The sequence below is a fragment of the Madurella fahalii genome (genome assembly GCF_045866475.1).
Source record: "Madurella fahalii IFM 68171 DNA, scaffold_1, whole genome shotgun sequence".
In the NCBI taxonomy this organism is placed as follows: domain Eukaryota; kingdom Fungi; phylum Ascomycota; class Sordariomycetes; order Sordariales; genus Madurella; species Madurella fahalii.
Window position 1 is genome coordinate 2,008,733 of NW_027263971.1, and position 17,960 is coordinate 2,026,692.

The 17,960-nt window shown below is 54.9% G+C and overlaps 6 protein-coding genes and 1 non-coding gene across 7 annotated transcripts; 2 read left to right on the forward strand and 5 right to left on the reverse strand.

Annotated features, from left to right (window-relative positions):
• Nucleotides 1-2,664: 2,664 nt before the first annotated feature.
• On the reverse strand, nt 2,665-4,051 carry RRN3_1 (DNA independent RNA polymerase I transcription factor; the record flags this gene model as incomplete). The annotated part of the gene is made up of 2 exons (XM_071056045.1): nt 2,665-3,394; nt 3,474-4,051. 2 exons carry the CDS (start codon nt 4,049-4,051, stop codon nt 2,665-2,667), a joined length of 1,308 nt encoding a protein of 435 aa, XP_070912146.1.
• A 1,373-nt stretch (nt 4,052-5,424) lies between these two features.
• Nucleotides 5,425-7,895, reverse strand: RRN3_2 (DNA independent RNA polymerase I transcription factor; the record flags this gene model as incomplete). Its single annotated transcript, XM_071056046.1, has 7 exons — nt 5,425-5,803; nt 5,867-5,940; nt 5,991-6,143; nt 6,226-6,250; nt 6,306-6,448; nt 6,501-6,650; nt 6,723-7,895. 7 exons carry the CDS (start codon nt 7,893-7,895, stop codon nt 5,425-5,427), a joined length of 2,097 nt encoding a protein of 698 aa, XP_070912147.1.
• Nucleotides 7,896-8,895: 1,000 nt separating this feature from the next.
• MFIFM68171_00625 (Transcriptional activator HAP3) lies at nt 8,896-9,902 on the reverse strand (the record flags this gene model as incomplete). The annotated part of the gene is made up of 4 exons (XM_071056047.1): nt 8,896-9,096; nt 9,154-9,281; nt 9,349-9,459; nt 9,743-9,902. The coding sequence occupies 4 exons, from the start codon at nt 9,900-9,902 to the stop codon at nt 8,896-8,898; spliced, it is 600 nt and encodes a 199-aa protein (XP_070912148.1).
• A 2,913-nt stretch (nt 9,903-12,815) lies between these two features.
• Nucleotides 12,816-13,426, reverse strand: GIM4 (Cochaperone prefoldin complex subunit; the record flags this gene model as incomplete). Its single annotated transcript, XM_071056048.1, has 4 exons — nt 12,816-12,848; nt 12,909-13,101; nt 13,244-13,334; nt 13,390-13,426. The coding sequence occupies 4 exons, from the start codon at nt 13,424-13,426 to the stop codon at nt 12,816-12,818; spliced, it is 354 nt and encodes a 117-aa protein (XP_070912149.1).
• Nucleotides 13,427-13,726: 300 nt separating this feature from the next.
• On the forward strand, nt 13,727-14,035 carry MFIFM68171_00627 (COX assembly mitochondrial protein; the record flags this gene model as incomplete). The annotated part of the gene is made up of 2 exons (XM_071056049.1): nt 13,727-13,760; nt 13,827-14,035. 2 exons carry the CDS (start codon nt 13,727-13,729, stop codon nt 14,033-14,035), a joined length of 243 nt encoding a protein of 80 aa, XP_070912150.1.
• Nucleotides 14,036-14,349: 314 nt separating this feature from the next.
• On the reverse strand, nt 14,350-14,777 carry MFIFM68171_00628 (Transmembrane protein 14; the record flags this gene model as incomplete). Its single annotated transcript, XM_071056050.1, has 2 exons — nt 14,350-14,543; nt 14,630-14,777. The coding sequence occupies 2 exons, from the start codon at nt 14,775-14,777 to the stop codon at nt 14,350-14,352; spliced, it is 342 nt and encodes a 113-aa protein (XP_070912151.1).
• A 540-nt stretch (nt 14,778-15,317) lies between these two features.
• MFIFM68171_t3 lies at nt 15,318-15,435 on the forward strand. Its single transcript has 2 exons — nt 15,318-15,353; nt 15,400-15,435. It is a non-coding gene; the product is annotated as a tRNA-Arg (tRNA).
• The last annotated feature ends 2,525 nt before the right edge of the window (nt 15,436-17,960 follow it).

Here is a 17,960-nt window from a genome sequence, read left to right on the forward strand (position 1 = left end):
CTGCTCAATACCATCATTGGCCAAACATCGTTCGAGAATTCTTCTCTCGCGCGACTCGCTGAGAGCTGAGATGACAGGCCTGGCTTAGCGCATTGTTGCCCAACAGCCCCCCCACCCGGCCTTACACTGCAGCATGCGCCTGCCTGCTTCCCGGGCTCGGAATTGCACACCCAGAACCGTCCATGAAGGCGCATCACGCGGAAGAAAACTGCTGCGTTATCAACCTTTGATGTCTGGCGTTCCCCATGGGGTCGGTAACATTGGACACGTGTTGCAGAATACTCGGGAAGGGAATTTTGCTGTGCCTTCAGCTTCAAATCCCAGAAACTGGTCCGACTGAGGCCCTAGCTGATGACGGATCCACGATTCCAGGCCGCACCCCACTGTCGAGTCGATAATTTGATGTTCCCGTTTTCTAGGATCCCGTCTCCAGGGCATCCATGTGTCGAGCACTTCCTATTTTTGGTCTTGATGCTTTGTTGTCAAGTGTGGGGTAGTCCATCTCGAATATTCAAGGTAATTCACAAGGTTTCAACCGTTATCGACCAGAAAGGCTCGACGGCAGCCCAGAGATCATGGATGTCACTGCCGGGTGCCGAGGTCTCGGCAGCCTTGTTTGCCTTGCAAGGTCCTGGGCGATCATGCCCGGGAATTGGTGATCGACGCCGCTCTCCCGATCTGCTCAAGGACAAGAAACATCCGCCGATGGCGATCAGCTCTGATCTACACGTACCGTCGTTTCCGTTCCGGATTCCTAACAACTGCAACTTTATTTTCACCATCCGTCTCGTTGAATTCTTTTTCCTATCGCATAAACACAGCAGCATTGGCACAAGTGCCACTGGCAGCGTTGCCAGCCGTTCAGAATGCAACACTGTCGCTAAGATCGGTGTTGCCAGGACTGGCATCCTACCATTTCTGGCGTCCTTACTGCGCAGGGGCTCGAGATCTGAGCGCCAGCAACGCAACAGAATCCGAGAGCCGTCCGTCGCCGGCTGAGCCGACCGAGAATCGCAAGAAAGAATGGCAAGGTCCTCGGGTATGGTGTGCCGTGTGGATTCGACGGCCAACAACGAAAAGTGTGGGGCATCTTTGCATCGCATCCACAACGTCGCTGCAACGTGACTCTTTTATTGCTTCGCTCATGCCAGGACAGGGGTGAGTCGTCCGAGTGCTACCGGAATTAAATCAAATAACCACAGGGCAGCAGGCGGGAGGACAATGGGCGGCCATCTGGGCTGGCGGTTGCCATCGCCCCCCTCCCATCCGCCTTCAGCCGCATCAACCAGAGATTCCTCTGGACTGCCAAGGCAGGAGACTCGCATTCTCACCGCAGCGCCGCCATCGCGCTGCTTTCCCTAAACCGAACCTCATCGGCCGATTGTAAGCCAGTTTGGCCGTCCGCTCCCCGAGTTCACCCCCACGATATCTTACCCATCAGCCGATTCTTGCAGGCGTCTGCTGGGACATTGCTGCGAGGGAACGACGCTGAAGAATCTGTCATGTCGGCGCGTCGGAGAGCGCAAACCAATATACATCTGCAATGGCACAAGGATTCAACCGGGAACGTGATTACCCGCATGTTCCGCTTCCTCTGATGGTACTCTTCCACTAATAAGCTGACTGCGTCATAACGTGAGGTGGAAAACACATCAGGAGCTACACCTGCACCAAGAACTGAAAGAGTAGGTACCTTTAAGAAGGGCTGCTTCGGATTTTGGCCATCTCATTTGCTTGAGGGAGATTCAGAGCTGTTGGTTGCATTCCCCTGCCACCCGATTGGTTCCACCGACCAGCCACTGTGAGGTTCATTAGCGCTGCGTCAAGATTACATCCTTTCTTTGGGTTGGTGGCCGTCGTTATTCTGGCCATTGAAGTATCCGACTTGACCTAGCAAGTGCACAGTAGTTAATCCTGCATCAATTGAGCTTTTGATAGGCATCATGCGGGCCAGATGTAATGCTCGTGTCCATCGTGGGGAGCTTCAAAAGTTCCGCAAAGTGGTGTGTGCGAAGTAATGAAGGTTAGGTAGTAACTAGCGGCTACCCCTTTTTGTGAGGTAATCGCAAGACTCTCAATGCAGCGACACATCTAGTTCAGTCGAGCGGAAGGTTGACAGGAACTAGATCCACCCCCCGACTTGGCTCACTTCCGAATAAATTCCAGATGCCGTCAACTTTGTCACTGTTCGGTCTCGCAGAGAGGTAAGTCCCGAAGGCACCAGGTCAGGGGTAAGCGCTGCGAGGATAGATGGACCTGAGAAACGGTGCCAGCCGCCCGTTGGAACTTGACCCGTCAGCATACAGCCGTTGCATGTTGACCCCGCGAGTTGCTTGCCTAAGAATCCGGTTGGGCTGAGGAGCTGAAGCAACATGACTAGCTGAGCGAGTTGGGATCCTAAACACGATGACTAGGTGAAGGTTATTACCACACACCCGTAAGAAAGAGAGAACCAAGGGAGATTGAACACAAGTTACCTACTTGAATGCCAACATATCTCCATTTATTACGAGCTCCTACGAACGAGGCGAAATACTAAAACAGGTATCGTGATCCCAAACTAGTAGTAAATGACAACCTCACCGCAGTTAACCCTGGATCACAAGCGACAGACTACAACAAGTGCCACTGCTCTACCCATGCCCATCCCCGCCCCATCACAATTCACAAACCCCCATTATTCCTCCCTCCCCCTCCCCCTCCCCCTCCGCCTCCTTCTCCCTCTCCTCCTCCTCCTCCCTCGACGTCCCCCAAAACCCTCCCGACAACGCTCTCAAACGCCCCCCTCTCCAAGCTCGCCCCGTAGTGCGGACACTTGACCACCCCGACGAACTCGCGCTTCAGGCTCTCCAGCACCCCGTCCGCCATCATCACCTCGGCGCCGAACCGCCCCACCAGCTCGAACCACGCCTGCACCGGCGTGATCTCGACGTCGTCGGCCGGGTTGAGGGAGCACGCCAGCTCGTAGAGCGTGCGCAGCGTCAGCCCCGATGTGCGCCACGATAACGCGGAGGCGGTGTCTGATTCGTTAATGTAGTTATGGTAGCTGTTGCTGTTGTTGCTGGAGTGGGAGTGTGAGTGTGAGTGAGTGTGGGTGTGGATGTGGTTATTTCCGTTGGGGTTGGCGGTGAGGTCCGGGCCATCGTCGGTGCTAGATGGGGTGGGAGGGGAGTATGAGGGCGGTCGGCGGGAGATGGAGGAGCCCGGGAAGAGGCGCGTCTTGGAGGCGGCTTTGAAGATTCGCCGAGGCGCGTTGCGCAGGGCGAGGCTGGTTGCCATGAGCGTGTGACCATTTGCGGAGTGGCCTAGCAGAGGACGGCCGGGAGCTGGGCTGGAGGGTGATGGTGGGCTGTAAAGAGAGGGGTGGAAGTGGTCGCGGCAGATGTGTTCCAGGCTGAGAACCGCGGTGGTTAGCTAATTGGTGATTGGGAGGAGGAGGAGGAGGAGGAGCAGGAGGAGGAGGGATGGCTCACGCGAGGATGAAATTGATGGCTTGTTGGGTCTGGGATGGGTTTAGCTCGGGGAGACATGGATTTGTCGGAGTGGTAATTTCAGCGGCTGGTAAGACCTGCTGAGGAGAGGCGGCGCCGGTGGAGGATGATGGAGAGCTGCTTATGTAGTAGCATGGTGCGTTCATGACGTTGTCGAAGCCGAGGGTGAGTGTGGTCTCCTCGAGCTCCCGTTGTAGATAGGACCCAACCTCACTGCAGAGCTGTGATGGCTGGGGCATCTCATTCAGGAGAGACATCCTCTGATCCACGGACAAGGGCGTGGTTGTCCGGGTTACAGCCTGATGTACACGCGCTCTCAAAGCTTTGTTCTCGGCCAGCAGGGTCTGCGTTTCACGCTGCGTGGTGTCTATCATATCCCGTATGTGGGCGATGTCCATCTCGAGCTGCTTGACATAGTTTGCTTTGCGCTGCCGGTGCTGGAGCTGGGCTCTCCTAACCTGTGCACGGCGCAGTTGGGCTTTGCTCAGAGAGCCGGCCTCTGCCGGGCCGGCATCATTGGCGCCGCCTGCTTTGGATCTGATTTCAGCCTTGTGATGCATTTGGAAGTGAAGGATGGAAACAGGTTGAGCTTGGGAAGGAAATATGCGGAACACAACGGGACGAAACATCCCAATGATATATTCGAATGACCGATCCCGCGTGCTGTCCCTCACTCAGTCTTTGCAGACGGCAGGCTCCAGAGATTCCATCCGTCAAGGTACCTCATCGGCGGACTGGGAACCTTGAGGGACTTGGTCCCGGCATACGCACCCCACCGAGGGCTGCATCGCTCGAGAGTGAGCATGTGCGCATGACAAATATTTCTTCACCACATCTAGCTCTCTCAGCCGCCACAGCCGAGTAGATGTTGAGATAGGTCATTGAAGACGCCAAGTCCCAGTATTTCGGACCCAAAGGAAGAAAGCCGGAACTTCTGCTTGGCAGAGAATAATGCTGCCAATAAGTAAAATCGAACTCACCAGCACCCGCTCCCGCTCCCGCTCCCGCACCTTCACAGCGGTGCCTATCCTCCACAAATCTGATGTCCCTGGCCCCATTCAGCGCCTCCTTAGATTTCCTCCAGAACGCCGAAAACGAAGGCCGGTCGGGATCCTGCGCGTCGGTCATCCTTCGGGTACGTTACCTACTTCATAAACCCCAAGTTAGCCAGGTTATTCTGTTCATGCCACTCATTCACTTACCCCGACCGATCGAGCCTGGGATCCTTTCAAATCAACGCCTTCCGGATTCACTTTAATACAGCGGTTGACCGCCTGCACCACAACCCCGCAGCTTTACTCGGCGCGTTTCGTTTCGTTTCGTCCCGTTCTTCAGCGCCTTAACAATTCAAGGTAAAGCAAGCAGCCGTGCGGTGTAACACCACTACAAGCCCCACCAAAGCTAAAAATACTTACTTACCCGGAAGAGGGAGCAAGATAGACGAAGGCACAGACAAGAGAAACGAAAGGAAAAAGGGAAAAAGAAATTGAAGCCCCCAAAAAGGCAGAGCAAACTTTTATCTTGTATCAGCTGTTCGGCTTCGCAGCGATACAGCAGTTATACCCCTGCGCGCCCTGCCAACCACTTCGAGGAATAGCTCCAGACCTGCGCCACCAGAGGGAGCCCTTACTAAGGCACTTTATGTCCTGCCTACTCCCGTAACCCGCCGCGGATATTCCATGCCGGTCACAAGGACCCAAGTCTTCCAAATACCCTTCGAGTAAAATTCGTTTTTTCATTACCTCTTTGCGCCTCGATTTTCCCCGCCGTTCCCCTAAAAATAACGTAGCCCCTTTACATGCGACCCTACTATTGCGCCGATGCTGTATGTGTGAAAACCAACCCACCCCATCCCAGATCAGATTCTGTAACTTTTTGTTTGACCTTTGCCTCCCCCTGAAAGAAATCCTTTTACGTTGTCCATCCCACAGTATCAATCAAAATCTCCCGCCTCATCGTCCGTGGCTGTGTCCTCCTGGAAACTACGGCCGTCCCCTCGGCCGTCTAGACCATCCTCCAAGTCGCTATAATCTTCCTCCTCTTCCTCCTCTTCCTCCTCTTCTTCCTCGTCGTCACCTTCATCTCTGTCCAACACAGCCATAGGCTGCCAGGCTACATAGTTATTCTGTAGGTCGAGCCACCGCTTGGCTACAGGCAGCTGGAACGGGTCGAACGGAAAACATGCCTCAAGATGGGTCCATTTCTCGTCGTCAAACTCGAACCCCGTGTCACGGAGCGCCCCGCCCGTCGCGTAGCTTCCAGTAAAAAACTGCGATAGGTGGACGCTCTTGTTTTTCTCAATTTGGGGGTATCTTCTGACAAGTTAGTCCCAAGCCTAGGATAGACTCTGGGCAGGCGGTGGGGGGTTGACCGACATGTAAATGAGCCGGAGATGATGAGATAGCCGCGCAAACTCATCGACAATTACCGGCGAACAACACTTGAGCGGCTTTCAAAAGGTCAGCTGCATCTCCGTGTCATGTAAGGAGGGCAACTCACATTGAGCTTGCTGGCGACATTTGCCTGCAGTCTTGACTTCAGTCCCGCCATCCATGGCAGATCCTGACCAATGAACGAAGCAGGATCGTCCCAGTCAAGGTTGGAAGGTAGCATATCCCGGTCGATCAAGTCGCGCCAGCGGAAACAGAATATCTGATAGACAAAGTCAGTATGCGATAGTCATCGGTCGCCGCCGCAGGCAAATGACCCGTCTCTAGTCCGTTGTCAAACTTACATAGAGCAAGCCTTGGAAGTAGGCGCTGTGCATAGTCAGCATTGCTGAGATTTGACAATCGTCACCGTCAAGCAACTTACTAATACTGGGCATACCGCCTTACGTCTGGGCCGCGGCAGCCGGTGTGAGCAGCGCGGTAGTGATCAATGTAATCCAAGAACGTCTTGGTAATCATCTGCACCTGGTCGCTCTGGACCCTGGCCCCGCGAGCAGTGAAGCTTGCCTGGCGCATTGTTAGGAATTTGCAAAAACAGCGAATCTGGCGCGTAGCTTACCAAGTAAGCAACCGCAGCCTGCTTGACGACGGGCGGCCGATTCGACTCAAACGCAAGATTGAACAGCGTCCCGATAAACATCTCCATGAGTCGGTTGGATTTCATGGCGAACTTGAAAAGCAAATATTGGGTGTGGCGGGATTTAAGATGCTGGAAAATTCGGTCAGCCAGTCATTGATGCAAGAGGGGGGAGGGGGGGTTAAGGGGCTAACCGATACATACCGGGAGAATGACATTTGAAAAGTCGCTGAGCAGGTCCTCGAAAGCCTCAACCGCTTCCGCGCTATCCGGATCCTCAAAGATGGGCGTATAAATCGAAAACAATAGGTCCAGGATAGCGTCCATCGTCTCCAGCTTGCTCTTGATCATGAGCACGCGCTTGGCCTGCTCATCCAGCTCATCCTCCTCGCTCACGACGGACTCAGCATCGCTCTCGTCATCCTCGTCTTCGGCTTTAGCGTCCGAGGCTTCCAGCTGCCGCAGCACCGCCCTAGTCGTCTCATCATCGTCATTCTCCAGGTCAAGCGTCATCTCAACGTCCAGCTTGACCAGGCGAGAGAGAATCAGCTCCATAATATCCCGCTCGAGCTCGGGCCTGGCTGCCTTGAGGCGGAGGAGATGGTCAATGTACTCCATATGCGTCGCTTTTGATTCCTCAGTGTAGGGGAACTTGGACGAGACCAAGTTAAGGATCATGTGTTGGCCGGCCGGAAAAAGCTCGAGGAGGTACTTCAGACCAACATGTAACCACCGCTTCTTCGCTTCCGGATCAACAGTCGGGAACCCCGCCACGCTCGAAGAATGCCGTGTCTCGGTAAACTTGTCGACCATCATGGTGAGGACTTGCGTAAAGAATGATCCTTGGACCGACGAAAGTGCGGCAAGCAGCTGGATGTAGGCGCGTGAGAAGTTCTCGTCTCGCTCGAGCCAGGCGCACCGGAGGACGCTTCTGAGCAGGCCGGAGCACGACCGGCCGAGCAAGGGAACGTAGCCGGTCAGGGCGACGACGTAGACGATCAAATCCTGCTGTTTTGTGGCCTCATCATCATCATCATCAGGCGCAGGCTGTTTGGGGTTCGGCGCGAAAATCTCCTTCAGGCTGTCGTAATCCTCGTCGTCTCCGCGGCTGTGGCCCTCGAGAGCTTGCTTTACTTCGCGTTTCGCCTCCTCCAAGCTTTTGCTGCTGATCTCCTTTACCATGTTCAGATCCTCGTTGAATACGACTGTTTTCTTCTGCCTCTTGATCGGAGGCTCATCCCCGTCTGCCCCATCGTCCTCGTCGGCTCGCGACCGTGTCCCTAGGACCGACGTTGGCTTTCGAAGTATTGGCTTGATGGGAGACGAAGGGGTTGCGGACGCAGAATAACTGCGCGAAACGGACGATGTTGTCGTCATTATGGCCGTTGTCGCCGCCTGCTAAACGGGCGAAGCAGTTGATGGTGGGCGGCGGCAAAATCGACGGCGATGCGAGGTGAAGTTTTCGGTAGAGGAGGGTCAAGAGGGCGGGGGAACTTCGTGGAGCGGCGAGTTTGCGGACGACAGGCGATCGAACATAATTATTGCTAAGGTCCCTAATGGTGAAAGGAGAGGCAATCTAAGCCTGCTGGTCGAACTCGCGGCCTGGCGTTTCCCAGCGTTTCTGCCAATGCACCCACCTTATCGCAGGAAAATGTTGGCCATTTTTTTTGAATATCGACCTGATTTCCCCGCCAATGGCACGTGCACGGTGGAGCCTGTTTGGAAGGCGGTCAAGGCTGTCGAGGCTGTCGAGGCTGTCCTGTGCGCGCGGTGGTCCAAGCCAGAGCTTATTGGCTGTCCGGTTCACCACGCTTGAGCCCTTCAGCAGATAAATAGATCTTAAGAGACAAGCTACCTAATTACAAGCATTGCTTATTTAGCTATATCTAATTCAGACTTCTCAAGATACAACTCCTTATTAGAACGTCCCATAAAATGTCTCGCTCTGCACTCCGCTACTCGAATGGACTACTGTTTCACGTCCACGCCCGAGAGCGGCAATGAACAGGAAACTGTGAGAACTTGGCGACTGCCTTCTTCAGGCCCCCTTTCAAGCCCTCCAATAAGAGTGTGATAGAACGCCTACCGGGGGTGGGGAATCTACTGAAATACCCGAGCAAAATATTTGACCAACCCTACCATTTCTTCCCATACCCCGCCTATCCCAACCTTTGCCCCCATTCCCATGCTTATCCCCCCACGTACTCTCTGTCTGGCGACATGGTATCAGTGTGAAGGTGGAGCTGAGCTCCTGCGAGTCTGGGTCTGTACTTATACAAACGAGAAGATGAAAACAACAGCGAAGTGGAAAATGGAAATGGAAAATGGAAATCACACGGATGACTTTGCAGGGCGTTTGAGAGGTGTTGGGTACGAGTTAGTACTCTCCGCCAGCACCGTTATGCCCGGGTTGCGCTCCGTAGAGGCTATAGCCTTGAGCATCGCCGCCTTCCTGCTGGCCTCCGAGGCCGCCGCTAGGGAAGCCACCGCCGGCGGGATTCGGACCGCCAGCTGCGCCGTAACCTTGGCTGTTGGGTCGATTCTGTTGCGTCTCGCCCCGGTTCGACTGCGACTGCTGCTGTGCGCATCAGTAAACCATACAGAGTGCGGCAGAAAGGGAGGATGAAAGCCTCACCTCTCGGTATTTAGTCAAGTAGATCTTGAGCGCCTCCGAGTAGTTCTCAAAGCCAAGCGAGCTCATGGCGAAGAGGATGTCCTCTCCATTGACTGTTTTCCTCTTTTCTTGATGGCACTTCTCCGAAGCTGTGATAGGTCAGATGATAGGGGACCAAAAGTAGATACTGCTTGCTTGAACCGGCAACCGTCTTACCCTCGCTGGTGATAAACGAGATAAACTCGCTCACACATTCTTGCATGCATTCCTTTGCCTCTTTGGCAATCTTTGCATTCTCGGGGAGCGCATTCTTCATGATGCGGGCCACTGGCGCAAAATTCCGTATGTTAGCATCGTAGATATCAACCTTGTCCAACTTGGACGACGAAGCGCGCCGCGCTCGAGGCGACCTGGGCGAGGAATTGCTCGACATGGAACTGTCGGTATGCGCGGCTCTCTGATAGGCAGGGCAGAAGCGACGCCAGCCAAAGAGGGCCTCGACGGCATGCACGCGAAGCGCGAGCTTCGATGGGAGAGGCCCACGACAAGCGCACGCGAATCATGACGGACGAGCCAAAGCATCCGAGTATGAGAAACGGGCATGACGTACCATTGGCTATGGGTAACCACCGGTCCTGCTCTTTCACCTCGAACTCATAGGTGAGCCCGCCCGAGTGTGGGTCTGTTGGGTCGTTCATTTGTGCTTCCTCGTCGGGTGACGGTGCACCTTGTTCGACATCCTTTGGATTGGATTGGGGAGAGTCGGACATATTTGGCTACCTGCAGCGGCTGCTGGCTTCTTGTAAATTCCTTGGACTGCCAACTCGCACAGCTGGATTAGAGTAAGGTGATGTGTCGTTGGACACGTTGCAGGGTTGTAGGGCTTGCGGCCTCTCGTCTGGTGGCTTGAGCTGCAGAGAGCTGCGTCAAGCGGTACCTCTCCGCGCGTCCCAGGCTTACTCTTACTGGCTACCCTGCCCGACCTTCAGGCTGTGACAGGAGCCTTGGAGGGGCTGGCACAACGGTGGGGTGAAGGTAAGGAGCAAGGGGTCGCGTTGGCGGCCGGCAGGAAACCCGAGTCTGGCAGCACGAGTCCCGAGGGGGGGAGCCTTGACTGGGGGAGCGGCGTTGGGGTGGCGCAAGGGGTGGGATGAGATGCGGTAGTAGGTACAGTACTGCGGGTCCTACGAGGAGTGGTCCTCTACCCGGAGTTGTCTTGCTACCCACCAGATCGCCTTGCTGCAGGCAGGAAGCGGTATGTGGGCGGGACAGGGCTGGTACCAAGTCTGCGCAGTGGTATGATCCGTCTGCCAGCTGTGTTCCGTGTCGCCGGGTTCGATGCCTACAACTACGGCTCCCCTTGGCGGCGCGCGGCGTGTCCGTGTGCTATCGTGTCGGCCGGTTACACCAATCGCGATGCGATGGCCGTGGTTGGCTGGGCGGGCTCGGTACTGGACAGGATGGTTTCGAATCGCGGGTGCGCAGATATTGGCTGTGCTGCCACGGCCGTGATTGCCGTGTAGGATATCTCGACTGTAGAGTCGCGTTAGAGAAGTAGTGCGCGCCCGGGGGTGGGAAGCTTGTCGAGCGCCTGCGTGACCAGAGCGGAGCTCGGGAGGTGATTGCAGTCCCGCTACGGGCGACGCGCTGCGATGCCCATACGCACTTCGGATATGGTTACGTACCTGGGGAGTCACAATACCTCTGTGACCGGCCGCAGTAAATGGGGGCCTGTCAATTGTCCTTGCTCGGCTTGTCGCTAGACTAGCCCGGTGCTGCGGCTTCCTAGTGGGTGGTGTCTGAGTTGGCCGCAAACCTAGTCCTCGGCTTGGGTCTGAGGTGCATGAGAAAACTGGGATGCAGGAGGGCACACGCGTGGGGTTGTTGCGGTGGGAAGATTGAGTCGGGTGAAAAAGAGGGAATGCGCGGGAGAAGCGGGCCCTGGACCAGAGCTTACCCCAGCCAGCCCAGCGCCATGACAACAAGCTCCATCGCCAAGAGGAGGCGGTTAGTTACTGTCGATAAAAGACTGGCAAAGCCACCGAAGTATCGAGTACGTACACACTTCCACACTCCGCGCCATCACACCCCACGGGCACTCCGCAGAAGCCCTAAAAACGTGCCCGATGCCTCTCCATTCTCATCTCGATTCTGCCCTCGTTCGTCGCATGTCACCATGCATTACAACCTGTTGCTTTGAGCAAGTGCAGCAACCCTTCCCGCTCTACATGGTTGTCAAACGATGTGGGGCTTGAGGCTGCGGGGCATGTCGCTCCCTTCAGGTCAAGACAGACAGAACTTTCAGTTATCTTCGGCAATCACAGCCCGGAGTGACTCCCTTCCTCTCGTTCCTACACCGAACCGGGGCAGCGCGCTCTGCCCAGGCGGGAGAGGAGGAGGGGGGCCTGACACGGGCGATACCTGCCCGCAAATACAAACTCGTCCCGTCAAGAGCGGTGAATGCACAATGGAACCAAGGTATCGGCGGCTAGTCGGACTGGTGACCGAGTTCTTGGTGTCTAGAACATGCTAGAGCGTCTCCATTTTACCACAGTACGGTCCGATAGAGGTGCCTGTTTGTACTCTGCATTCGCTTGATGTGATGATGTCGGGGGCGCGAGGCGCCAAGACACCCTTGGCGCCTGGCTTGGGGAACCAAGGGGTGGTGTGGGAACAAGCTGAATGATTCGACAATTGCAGTTGCAGTTAAAAAACGCAGCAGGAACAGAAAGGCTGACAAGGAGCCTAACGGGCCCAGTGGCAGGGTTTGGGCCGAAAGGCTGGGCTTGTGGTCGCGAGAGTTGAGAGATGACTGGCTACTATTTCTCCGTTCGGGTGTTCCAACTTGAATCACAAAGTAACTCCCCAGACATCTTGCTGAGATCTGAATGGTGCTGAGCGCATCTTTTTGGACCAATTAAAATAATTACCGTCCGCCAAAAGATTTAAGTGGAAGAAAATCCATGTTGAATTCTACAGGATCCATACATTGGCCGACGAGAATTCGGGGGGCAGAGGTCTGGATTTGCACGGTGGATGTCCCAATGGCACCGTCGCGCTGCCGACACTGTGACAACGTTCTGCAAGGCCGCGCAAGGTCAGAATTCATCACTGCCATCCGGTTTGGGGTATTGTCCGTCCTTGGTCCCGCAAACATGGGCAGTCCAAAGCTAGCGAGCCCCACCTCCGAGAGACACGGGATGCCAATCCCATCGCAGCCCAACCATTTGGCGGGAGCGCCGGTTGGGCATCGCAGCGCCCCTAGGCTGCAGTCCGGACAACACGGTATTGAACAACTCATCACCACACCCTCGGGAGAGCAAGAGACAATTTTAGGCTCCATTAGTCTCAGCGAGCAGATTTGAAATTTTTTTTTTTTTTTTTTTAAAAAAAAAGTTTTTTTTGGCCTTTCCGAGATATTTGCCTATGCTCAAAAGTCCGGACGGACTGTCCTCTCGGTGAGGAGCTCGCCGCCACGGACGGTTTCTCGAGCCTCCCCTTGGTGCAGTTGAGACGTGGGATGGCCCGGGAGTTATCAAAACGTCATCGCATGGGGCGGTTCCCAGTATCTGCCATCTCCATCTCGTGATCTACACATGTTTGACCACACCCTCGGGGCTGACTGATGACATGGCATCCCCGTGGGCTTGGGCGTGGCTTTTGGAACCCTTGTTCGCGCATGTTCATGACTGCACAACCTGGACGTTGTTCTTCTTCTGCAGAGAAGATTAGAACGAAGGCGATGACGAATATGGATGAGACATTTCTCCACATACCTTCCACTTTTCAAGCTCGTCCTGCTTGGCCTTGTACTGCTTGACCAGGTCATCGAGAACTTTCTTCAAGCCTTCTGCATTCGTCCGGAGAGCGGGTACCACATCCTTGACCGTCCTCTCCACCAGGACGCCGTTGATCATGCGGAAACACTTGCGATCCCCCGGAAGCGGCTCCAAGGTATCAAGAACTAGTCTGTTAAAGCGATGAGAGATGAGCGGTGAGATAGAGCATGAAGCGGTGTGATGAGAGCCAAGACCATGCAACGTGATCCGGGATGGGCACGCCCCGTCCGGTCTGAGATAAACTAGGCAAGAAGAATTCGGTTCGGTCTTACTTGTGCTCTTCGGACTCTTGTTCAACATCGCCAATCTTTTGGGCAATCTGCTGCAGAGTGTTCTTGTAAGTTGTGTATTGCAATTGGAGGTCTGCAGAAGAAAATGTTAGAGATTGATCTATTCGTGTAATGTAGCCGCGTCGAACCTTGTTGCCTCTTAGCCGGCGCTGCTTGAGACGCCATGGCGGCCGTAACAGTTGTGGACGGACGTGACAAACAATCTGTACTCGATGTCGTTGGAGTTGAGAGATACTCTGAGATGAACCAGTCACCAGATGACCTTTTGGCCCATGCGCGAAGCGCAGGCCCAGCCCGGCCCGGAGGTGGTCAAAGCTTTCCAAATCGATCCACTCGGGCCGGAAAGGCACCCGCGTTTCGCGACTGAATCAGCTTCGTCATGCGGTTGGTCCCGACAATCTCTAGAAAGAACGGACCACCAGACAGCATCTGGCAATCCCACAGCTGGCGGCACGCTCCTTTACAATGCATCCCCTCCTACATACAAAGGACAACACTGGTAAGTTACGTGCTTCTTGAGCAGCGACAACACCGCATTTTCCCCCTAACAATGCTTCGAACTTAGGTTGCGAGCAGGTGATGATCGCACTGGAAGAATGCCACGCAAAGGGCTTCATCTGGAAGGCCGCCGGCATGTGCAATGATGCTAAGACGCAGCTCGCCGAATGCCTGCGGGCAGAGCGGGCGAAGAACCAGGGCTCAAACCGGGGCAGCGTCCAGGACAAGAAGGAGCGGATACGGCAGAAGTGGAAGGAAATCGACGAGAATTCATAGATACGGCCGGCGAAAAAAAGAAAAAGAAAACAAAAAACCCACCGGCTGAATACCCACCGGACGACCCCTTCGACCTACGGTATTTCTCCGCAAACACCGTCTTGATCTATGGGTAGCTGCACACAGGTTAAAGGGAAAGACGTTGCAGTGCAGAGACTGTTATTGGGGGGGTCGTTTTGCAATACTCCCTGTAAGCCGCAGTTTATGTATAACATGGATGTAGGAAGCCCGAGCTGCTTCTGGGTTGTATGTTATAACATTTCTAGTTTTTTTCCTAGTGCGTATTTCTCAACCGCCTCCCGGAGCAACCCCCCTTACAAAGCGCGGCGGAACGCATCCCCAAACGTAAGCAGCCCGTACGCGGCAAAAAAGGACAGCAGGATGGGAACCGGCTTCCGAAGTCTGAAGGCTCGAGGGAACGCCGACCCACCCAGGACGAGGGAGGCGAGGAGACTCAGCTCCACGCCGTACGGCTCATTGTTCGAAATGCGGTAACCTCCGAGGCCGTCTGGACAACATCTGGGTTAGCCCTGTACAAGTCTTGTTTGATGCGGGACCTCGGAATACATGGGCATTACAAACGTGGTGACTTACAGAGGAGGCCAACAGCTGTGCCCGCGATGAGACTGGGCTTGCTCTTGGTCCGCGCGAATCCGATAGCTCCGCCGGCGGTAGTAAGAGCGGAGAGAATGTACGACGGAAGCTCTAGGCCCTGCGCCAGGGTCAGCCTTGAAGAACTCATGGCTCATTGGTTCACACTTTTTCATACCATTGTAATGTTACAGTCGAAGCTCTCTTTGTGTTGATGGCGTTGCGAGGCAAGATAGCTTTGTTGTTTCTTCCGAAACTCTGGCGGTCCGGAATTGAATCCAGCCCGTCCCCGAACGTCGGCATCTGCCGAGGGATCAAGTGGGGCCACCTAGGCCATTTCTGTATGATAAAAGGCACATTATGAGTAATATAACTAACTACCCAAGATATTGTACCTCTTAACACTTTTTTCTCATCCTTCAGCAATTACCTTGCCAGCGACCTCTAAGTAAGATGGGTTCGCTTTATTCGCTCGTCCAACATCCCCTTTCATGCTAGTATGCCAGATGCTGGCTACCCTGTTTGGGTACGCTTGCCCTTTGGTTTCATGAATCAGATAAGCCGAGGTCTTCCGCATTAGCGAGCACCGACTTAGAGAGTGGAACCCAGTGCCGGATCCGCACCCCATCCCACAAACCGCAAATCCTTGAGTCAAACTTTCAGCCTAGCACTCCAACAAGTCAATGTGATAGGTCCGCTGGCGTAATGGCAGCGCGTCTGACTACGATGTCTATTGGATGATCTCGCCGCGAGATGACCTGGTGAATCGAGTAATCAGGAGGTTCCAGGTTCGACCCCTGGGCGGATCGTTTTTGCTTGTGATACTGGTTGTGGGATACTACTTTCTATATCGGCTCGTGTGCCTTTTTCCTCCGTAGTTCTTTGGCTTTCTTTGCGAATGGCAACATTTGCAACACAACGAGATTGTTGCCTACTGCCTACTCATAAATCATTGCGTTAAGTGTAGAAAGTAGCCCTGAACCAGCGATGGCAGCCTTGCAAGCAGTCCAAGGGGTTTGATAATCATGATTTAAGGCTACGGGCAGCTGGATATTTCTCTTACAAAAATCTACTCCGCTGTCGTCGGAGCCCGGGAAGGAAGAAGCTAGTGAGCGAAACCTTGGGATGAAAACCTCGTTGAATAGGGGCTGTGGCGCGATGCACTTGGTTGAGCTGCTTAGCACAACCATCCCTCCCTCCCCAAGCTTCGGCAACTCATGAAGGTTTGCGGCATAGTATAGTTGCACTCACTTCTCCATTTCGGGATCCTCAAAAAAAGAAGCATCAGGCGGCGGGGACAAGCGAATCATCCCAAGCAGCTGAATCCTTCCCTAGCAGGGAGTCGCGGATAAGGCAGACCGTTCCCGACTTACACAGTGGCCGCACACCGGCATGTTAGCGGCGCACAATCCTTACCTAACTGCGACATTGGAAGCCCGACGTCCGCATCGACCCATCGGCATATTTTCGGCGGTCGGGGCACCAGCACCGCACTGATTTGGTGCATTACACAGTACAATGTGATTGCTGGCGTTGAGGCATCTCCCACCTGCTTCCATAACTATGTTAACCGCTGGGAGATTCTGTGGGAGTGGCCCTTCACGCAACCTAGGGAACGCTGCCGCAAAGGTTTCCAAGAAATTTCGGACACCTCTCTAGATTTACCTGGAAGATCCGTCGATATTGTCTAGGTTTTGCAGGGGGTGGGGATCCGGAACCCGTGCCGGTGGTGAACAATGGAAGGGCAGGGTCAGCGCCCCGTGGCTGTGCTGCCCGCTGTGTATGTAGGTTTGGCGCTTTGGTGTAACATGGATGACGGAGACGGAGCTGTTCATGGAAGAAAATTGAGATAATGACACGGTAGAACTTATGTTCTCTTCGGAATTCGATACTATCAAGCTCGGCGGGTTTGGGGGTGGTCAAGTCCAAGCTGTGGCGGGACTTAGACGGCGTTTGCCTCGGAGTGGTGATCTGCGTTAAGCTTTCCAGGGGCTCTGCCCTACGGGGCGATCCTCATGTCATGGACAGAAAGTCGGAAAACAGAGCATCCCAGCCAAGTCGCAAGAGGGCACTAATAAGATCGTATCAAGCTGGGGAGCCTGGGACCGAAACAGCGTAGCAACATATTCTGCAGAAATAAAAAGTGCCTTGCCCTCCTAAGGCCCCGGGCGGGTGCGGCATCACGGCCTAAGCCACATCCAAAGAGGCTAGGTACGGAAATGCGCCTCGTGAGTGTGGTGGAGATCTGGTGGAACGGCGCCGCACCCAGGACCCCCAGCAAAAGAGAGGGAACTCCGCTGCGAACTTCGAACGCGGGGTCCCGCTAGGTACGATGACCTTCCTTTGGGTACCGCCATTCCGCCCACTGTTCTGCCCAACCGGTAGGGACATGGCACAGCCCCAATTCAAGCGCACCACACGCTGCGCATTCACCAATCATGAACCGGCTATCGAGAGAACACAGCAACATTGCAAGCACCAACGTCCAGCATCTCCAGTTTCAATATCCTTCCTAGCCATCTGTCTGAGATCGACCCACTAGCAGTCGATCAAAGCCGGCGAATAGGCGTCTCAACCGATTCTCCTGGCTTGGGATGGGTTCTGCCGACCTTTGAGGCGGAATAGCTGGCGTTCTTGTTGCTGTGGCTTCGACGTCAGTTAGCGACCGTTGGGTTGAAGAGCTACACCGAAACATCCTTGTCCCCAGATGCGCTCACCATCCCCCGCGAGACATCCACCTCGCGGGCATTCTGCAAGTAACCCACCCATTGCCAATTCCCGCCTGCGAGGCGCCGACAAACCAACCCTGCGGGCTGCCTCACTGCTGGGTTTCTCGACAGTCTCCTAAGCTGTCTTTATCGAGTACGGGGATTAGAACGTATTTCCATCGTCATGCGAGCTCCCTCTAGGCGACAGTTTTTCTCGTTGCATCCGTGCCTCCCATCCCGTAGAGCGGCAATTTGAAGCGCTTGGTCTAAGCTAGGGCCCGGAAGCGCAGCCGTTGCCCTGCGCCTCAAACCCCAATTTCTACCGTCACAGGCGGGCCCGGCTTAGAGGGCCGTGTGCGGCGCGTCTGACAAGGCCATTATCGCAGTTCGCGCGCCGGAAACCGGCATTGCCCCCTTCCAACTCCAACCCGCACTCCCGACCATCACTGGGCCGTTTTGAACCTCGCATTCCCTGCGACCTCGTTCCCAAGCAGGAATTGCCAGGCGAGATCACACCCGACAAAGCCGATCCAGAAGATTTCTCGAACCCCCGACACATTTGCCAGGTCCTATCGCGCCCCTCTCCCGCCTCGCGCAGCCGCACCGAACCATGACTGCCGCCTAGC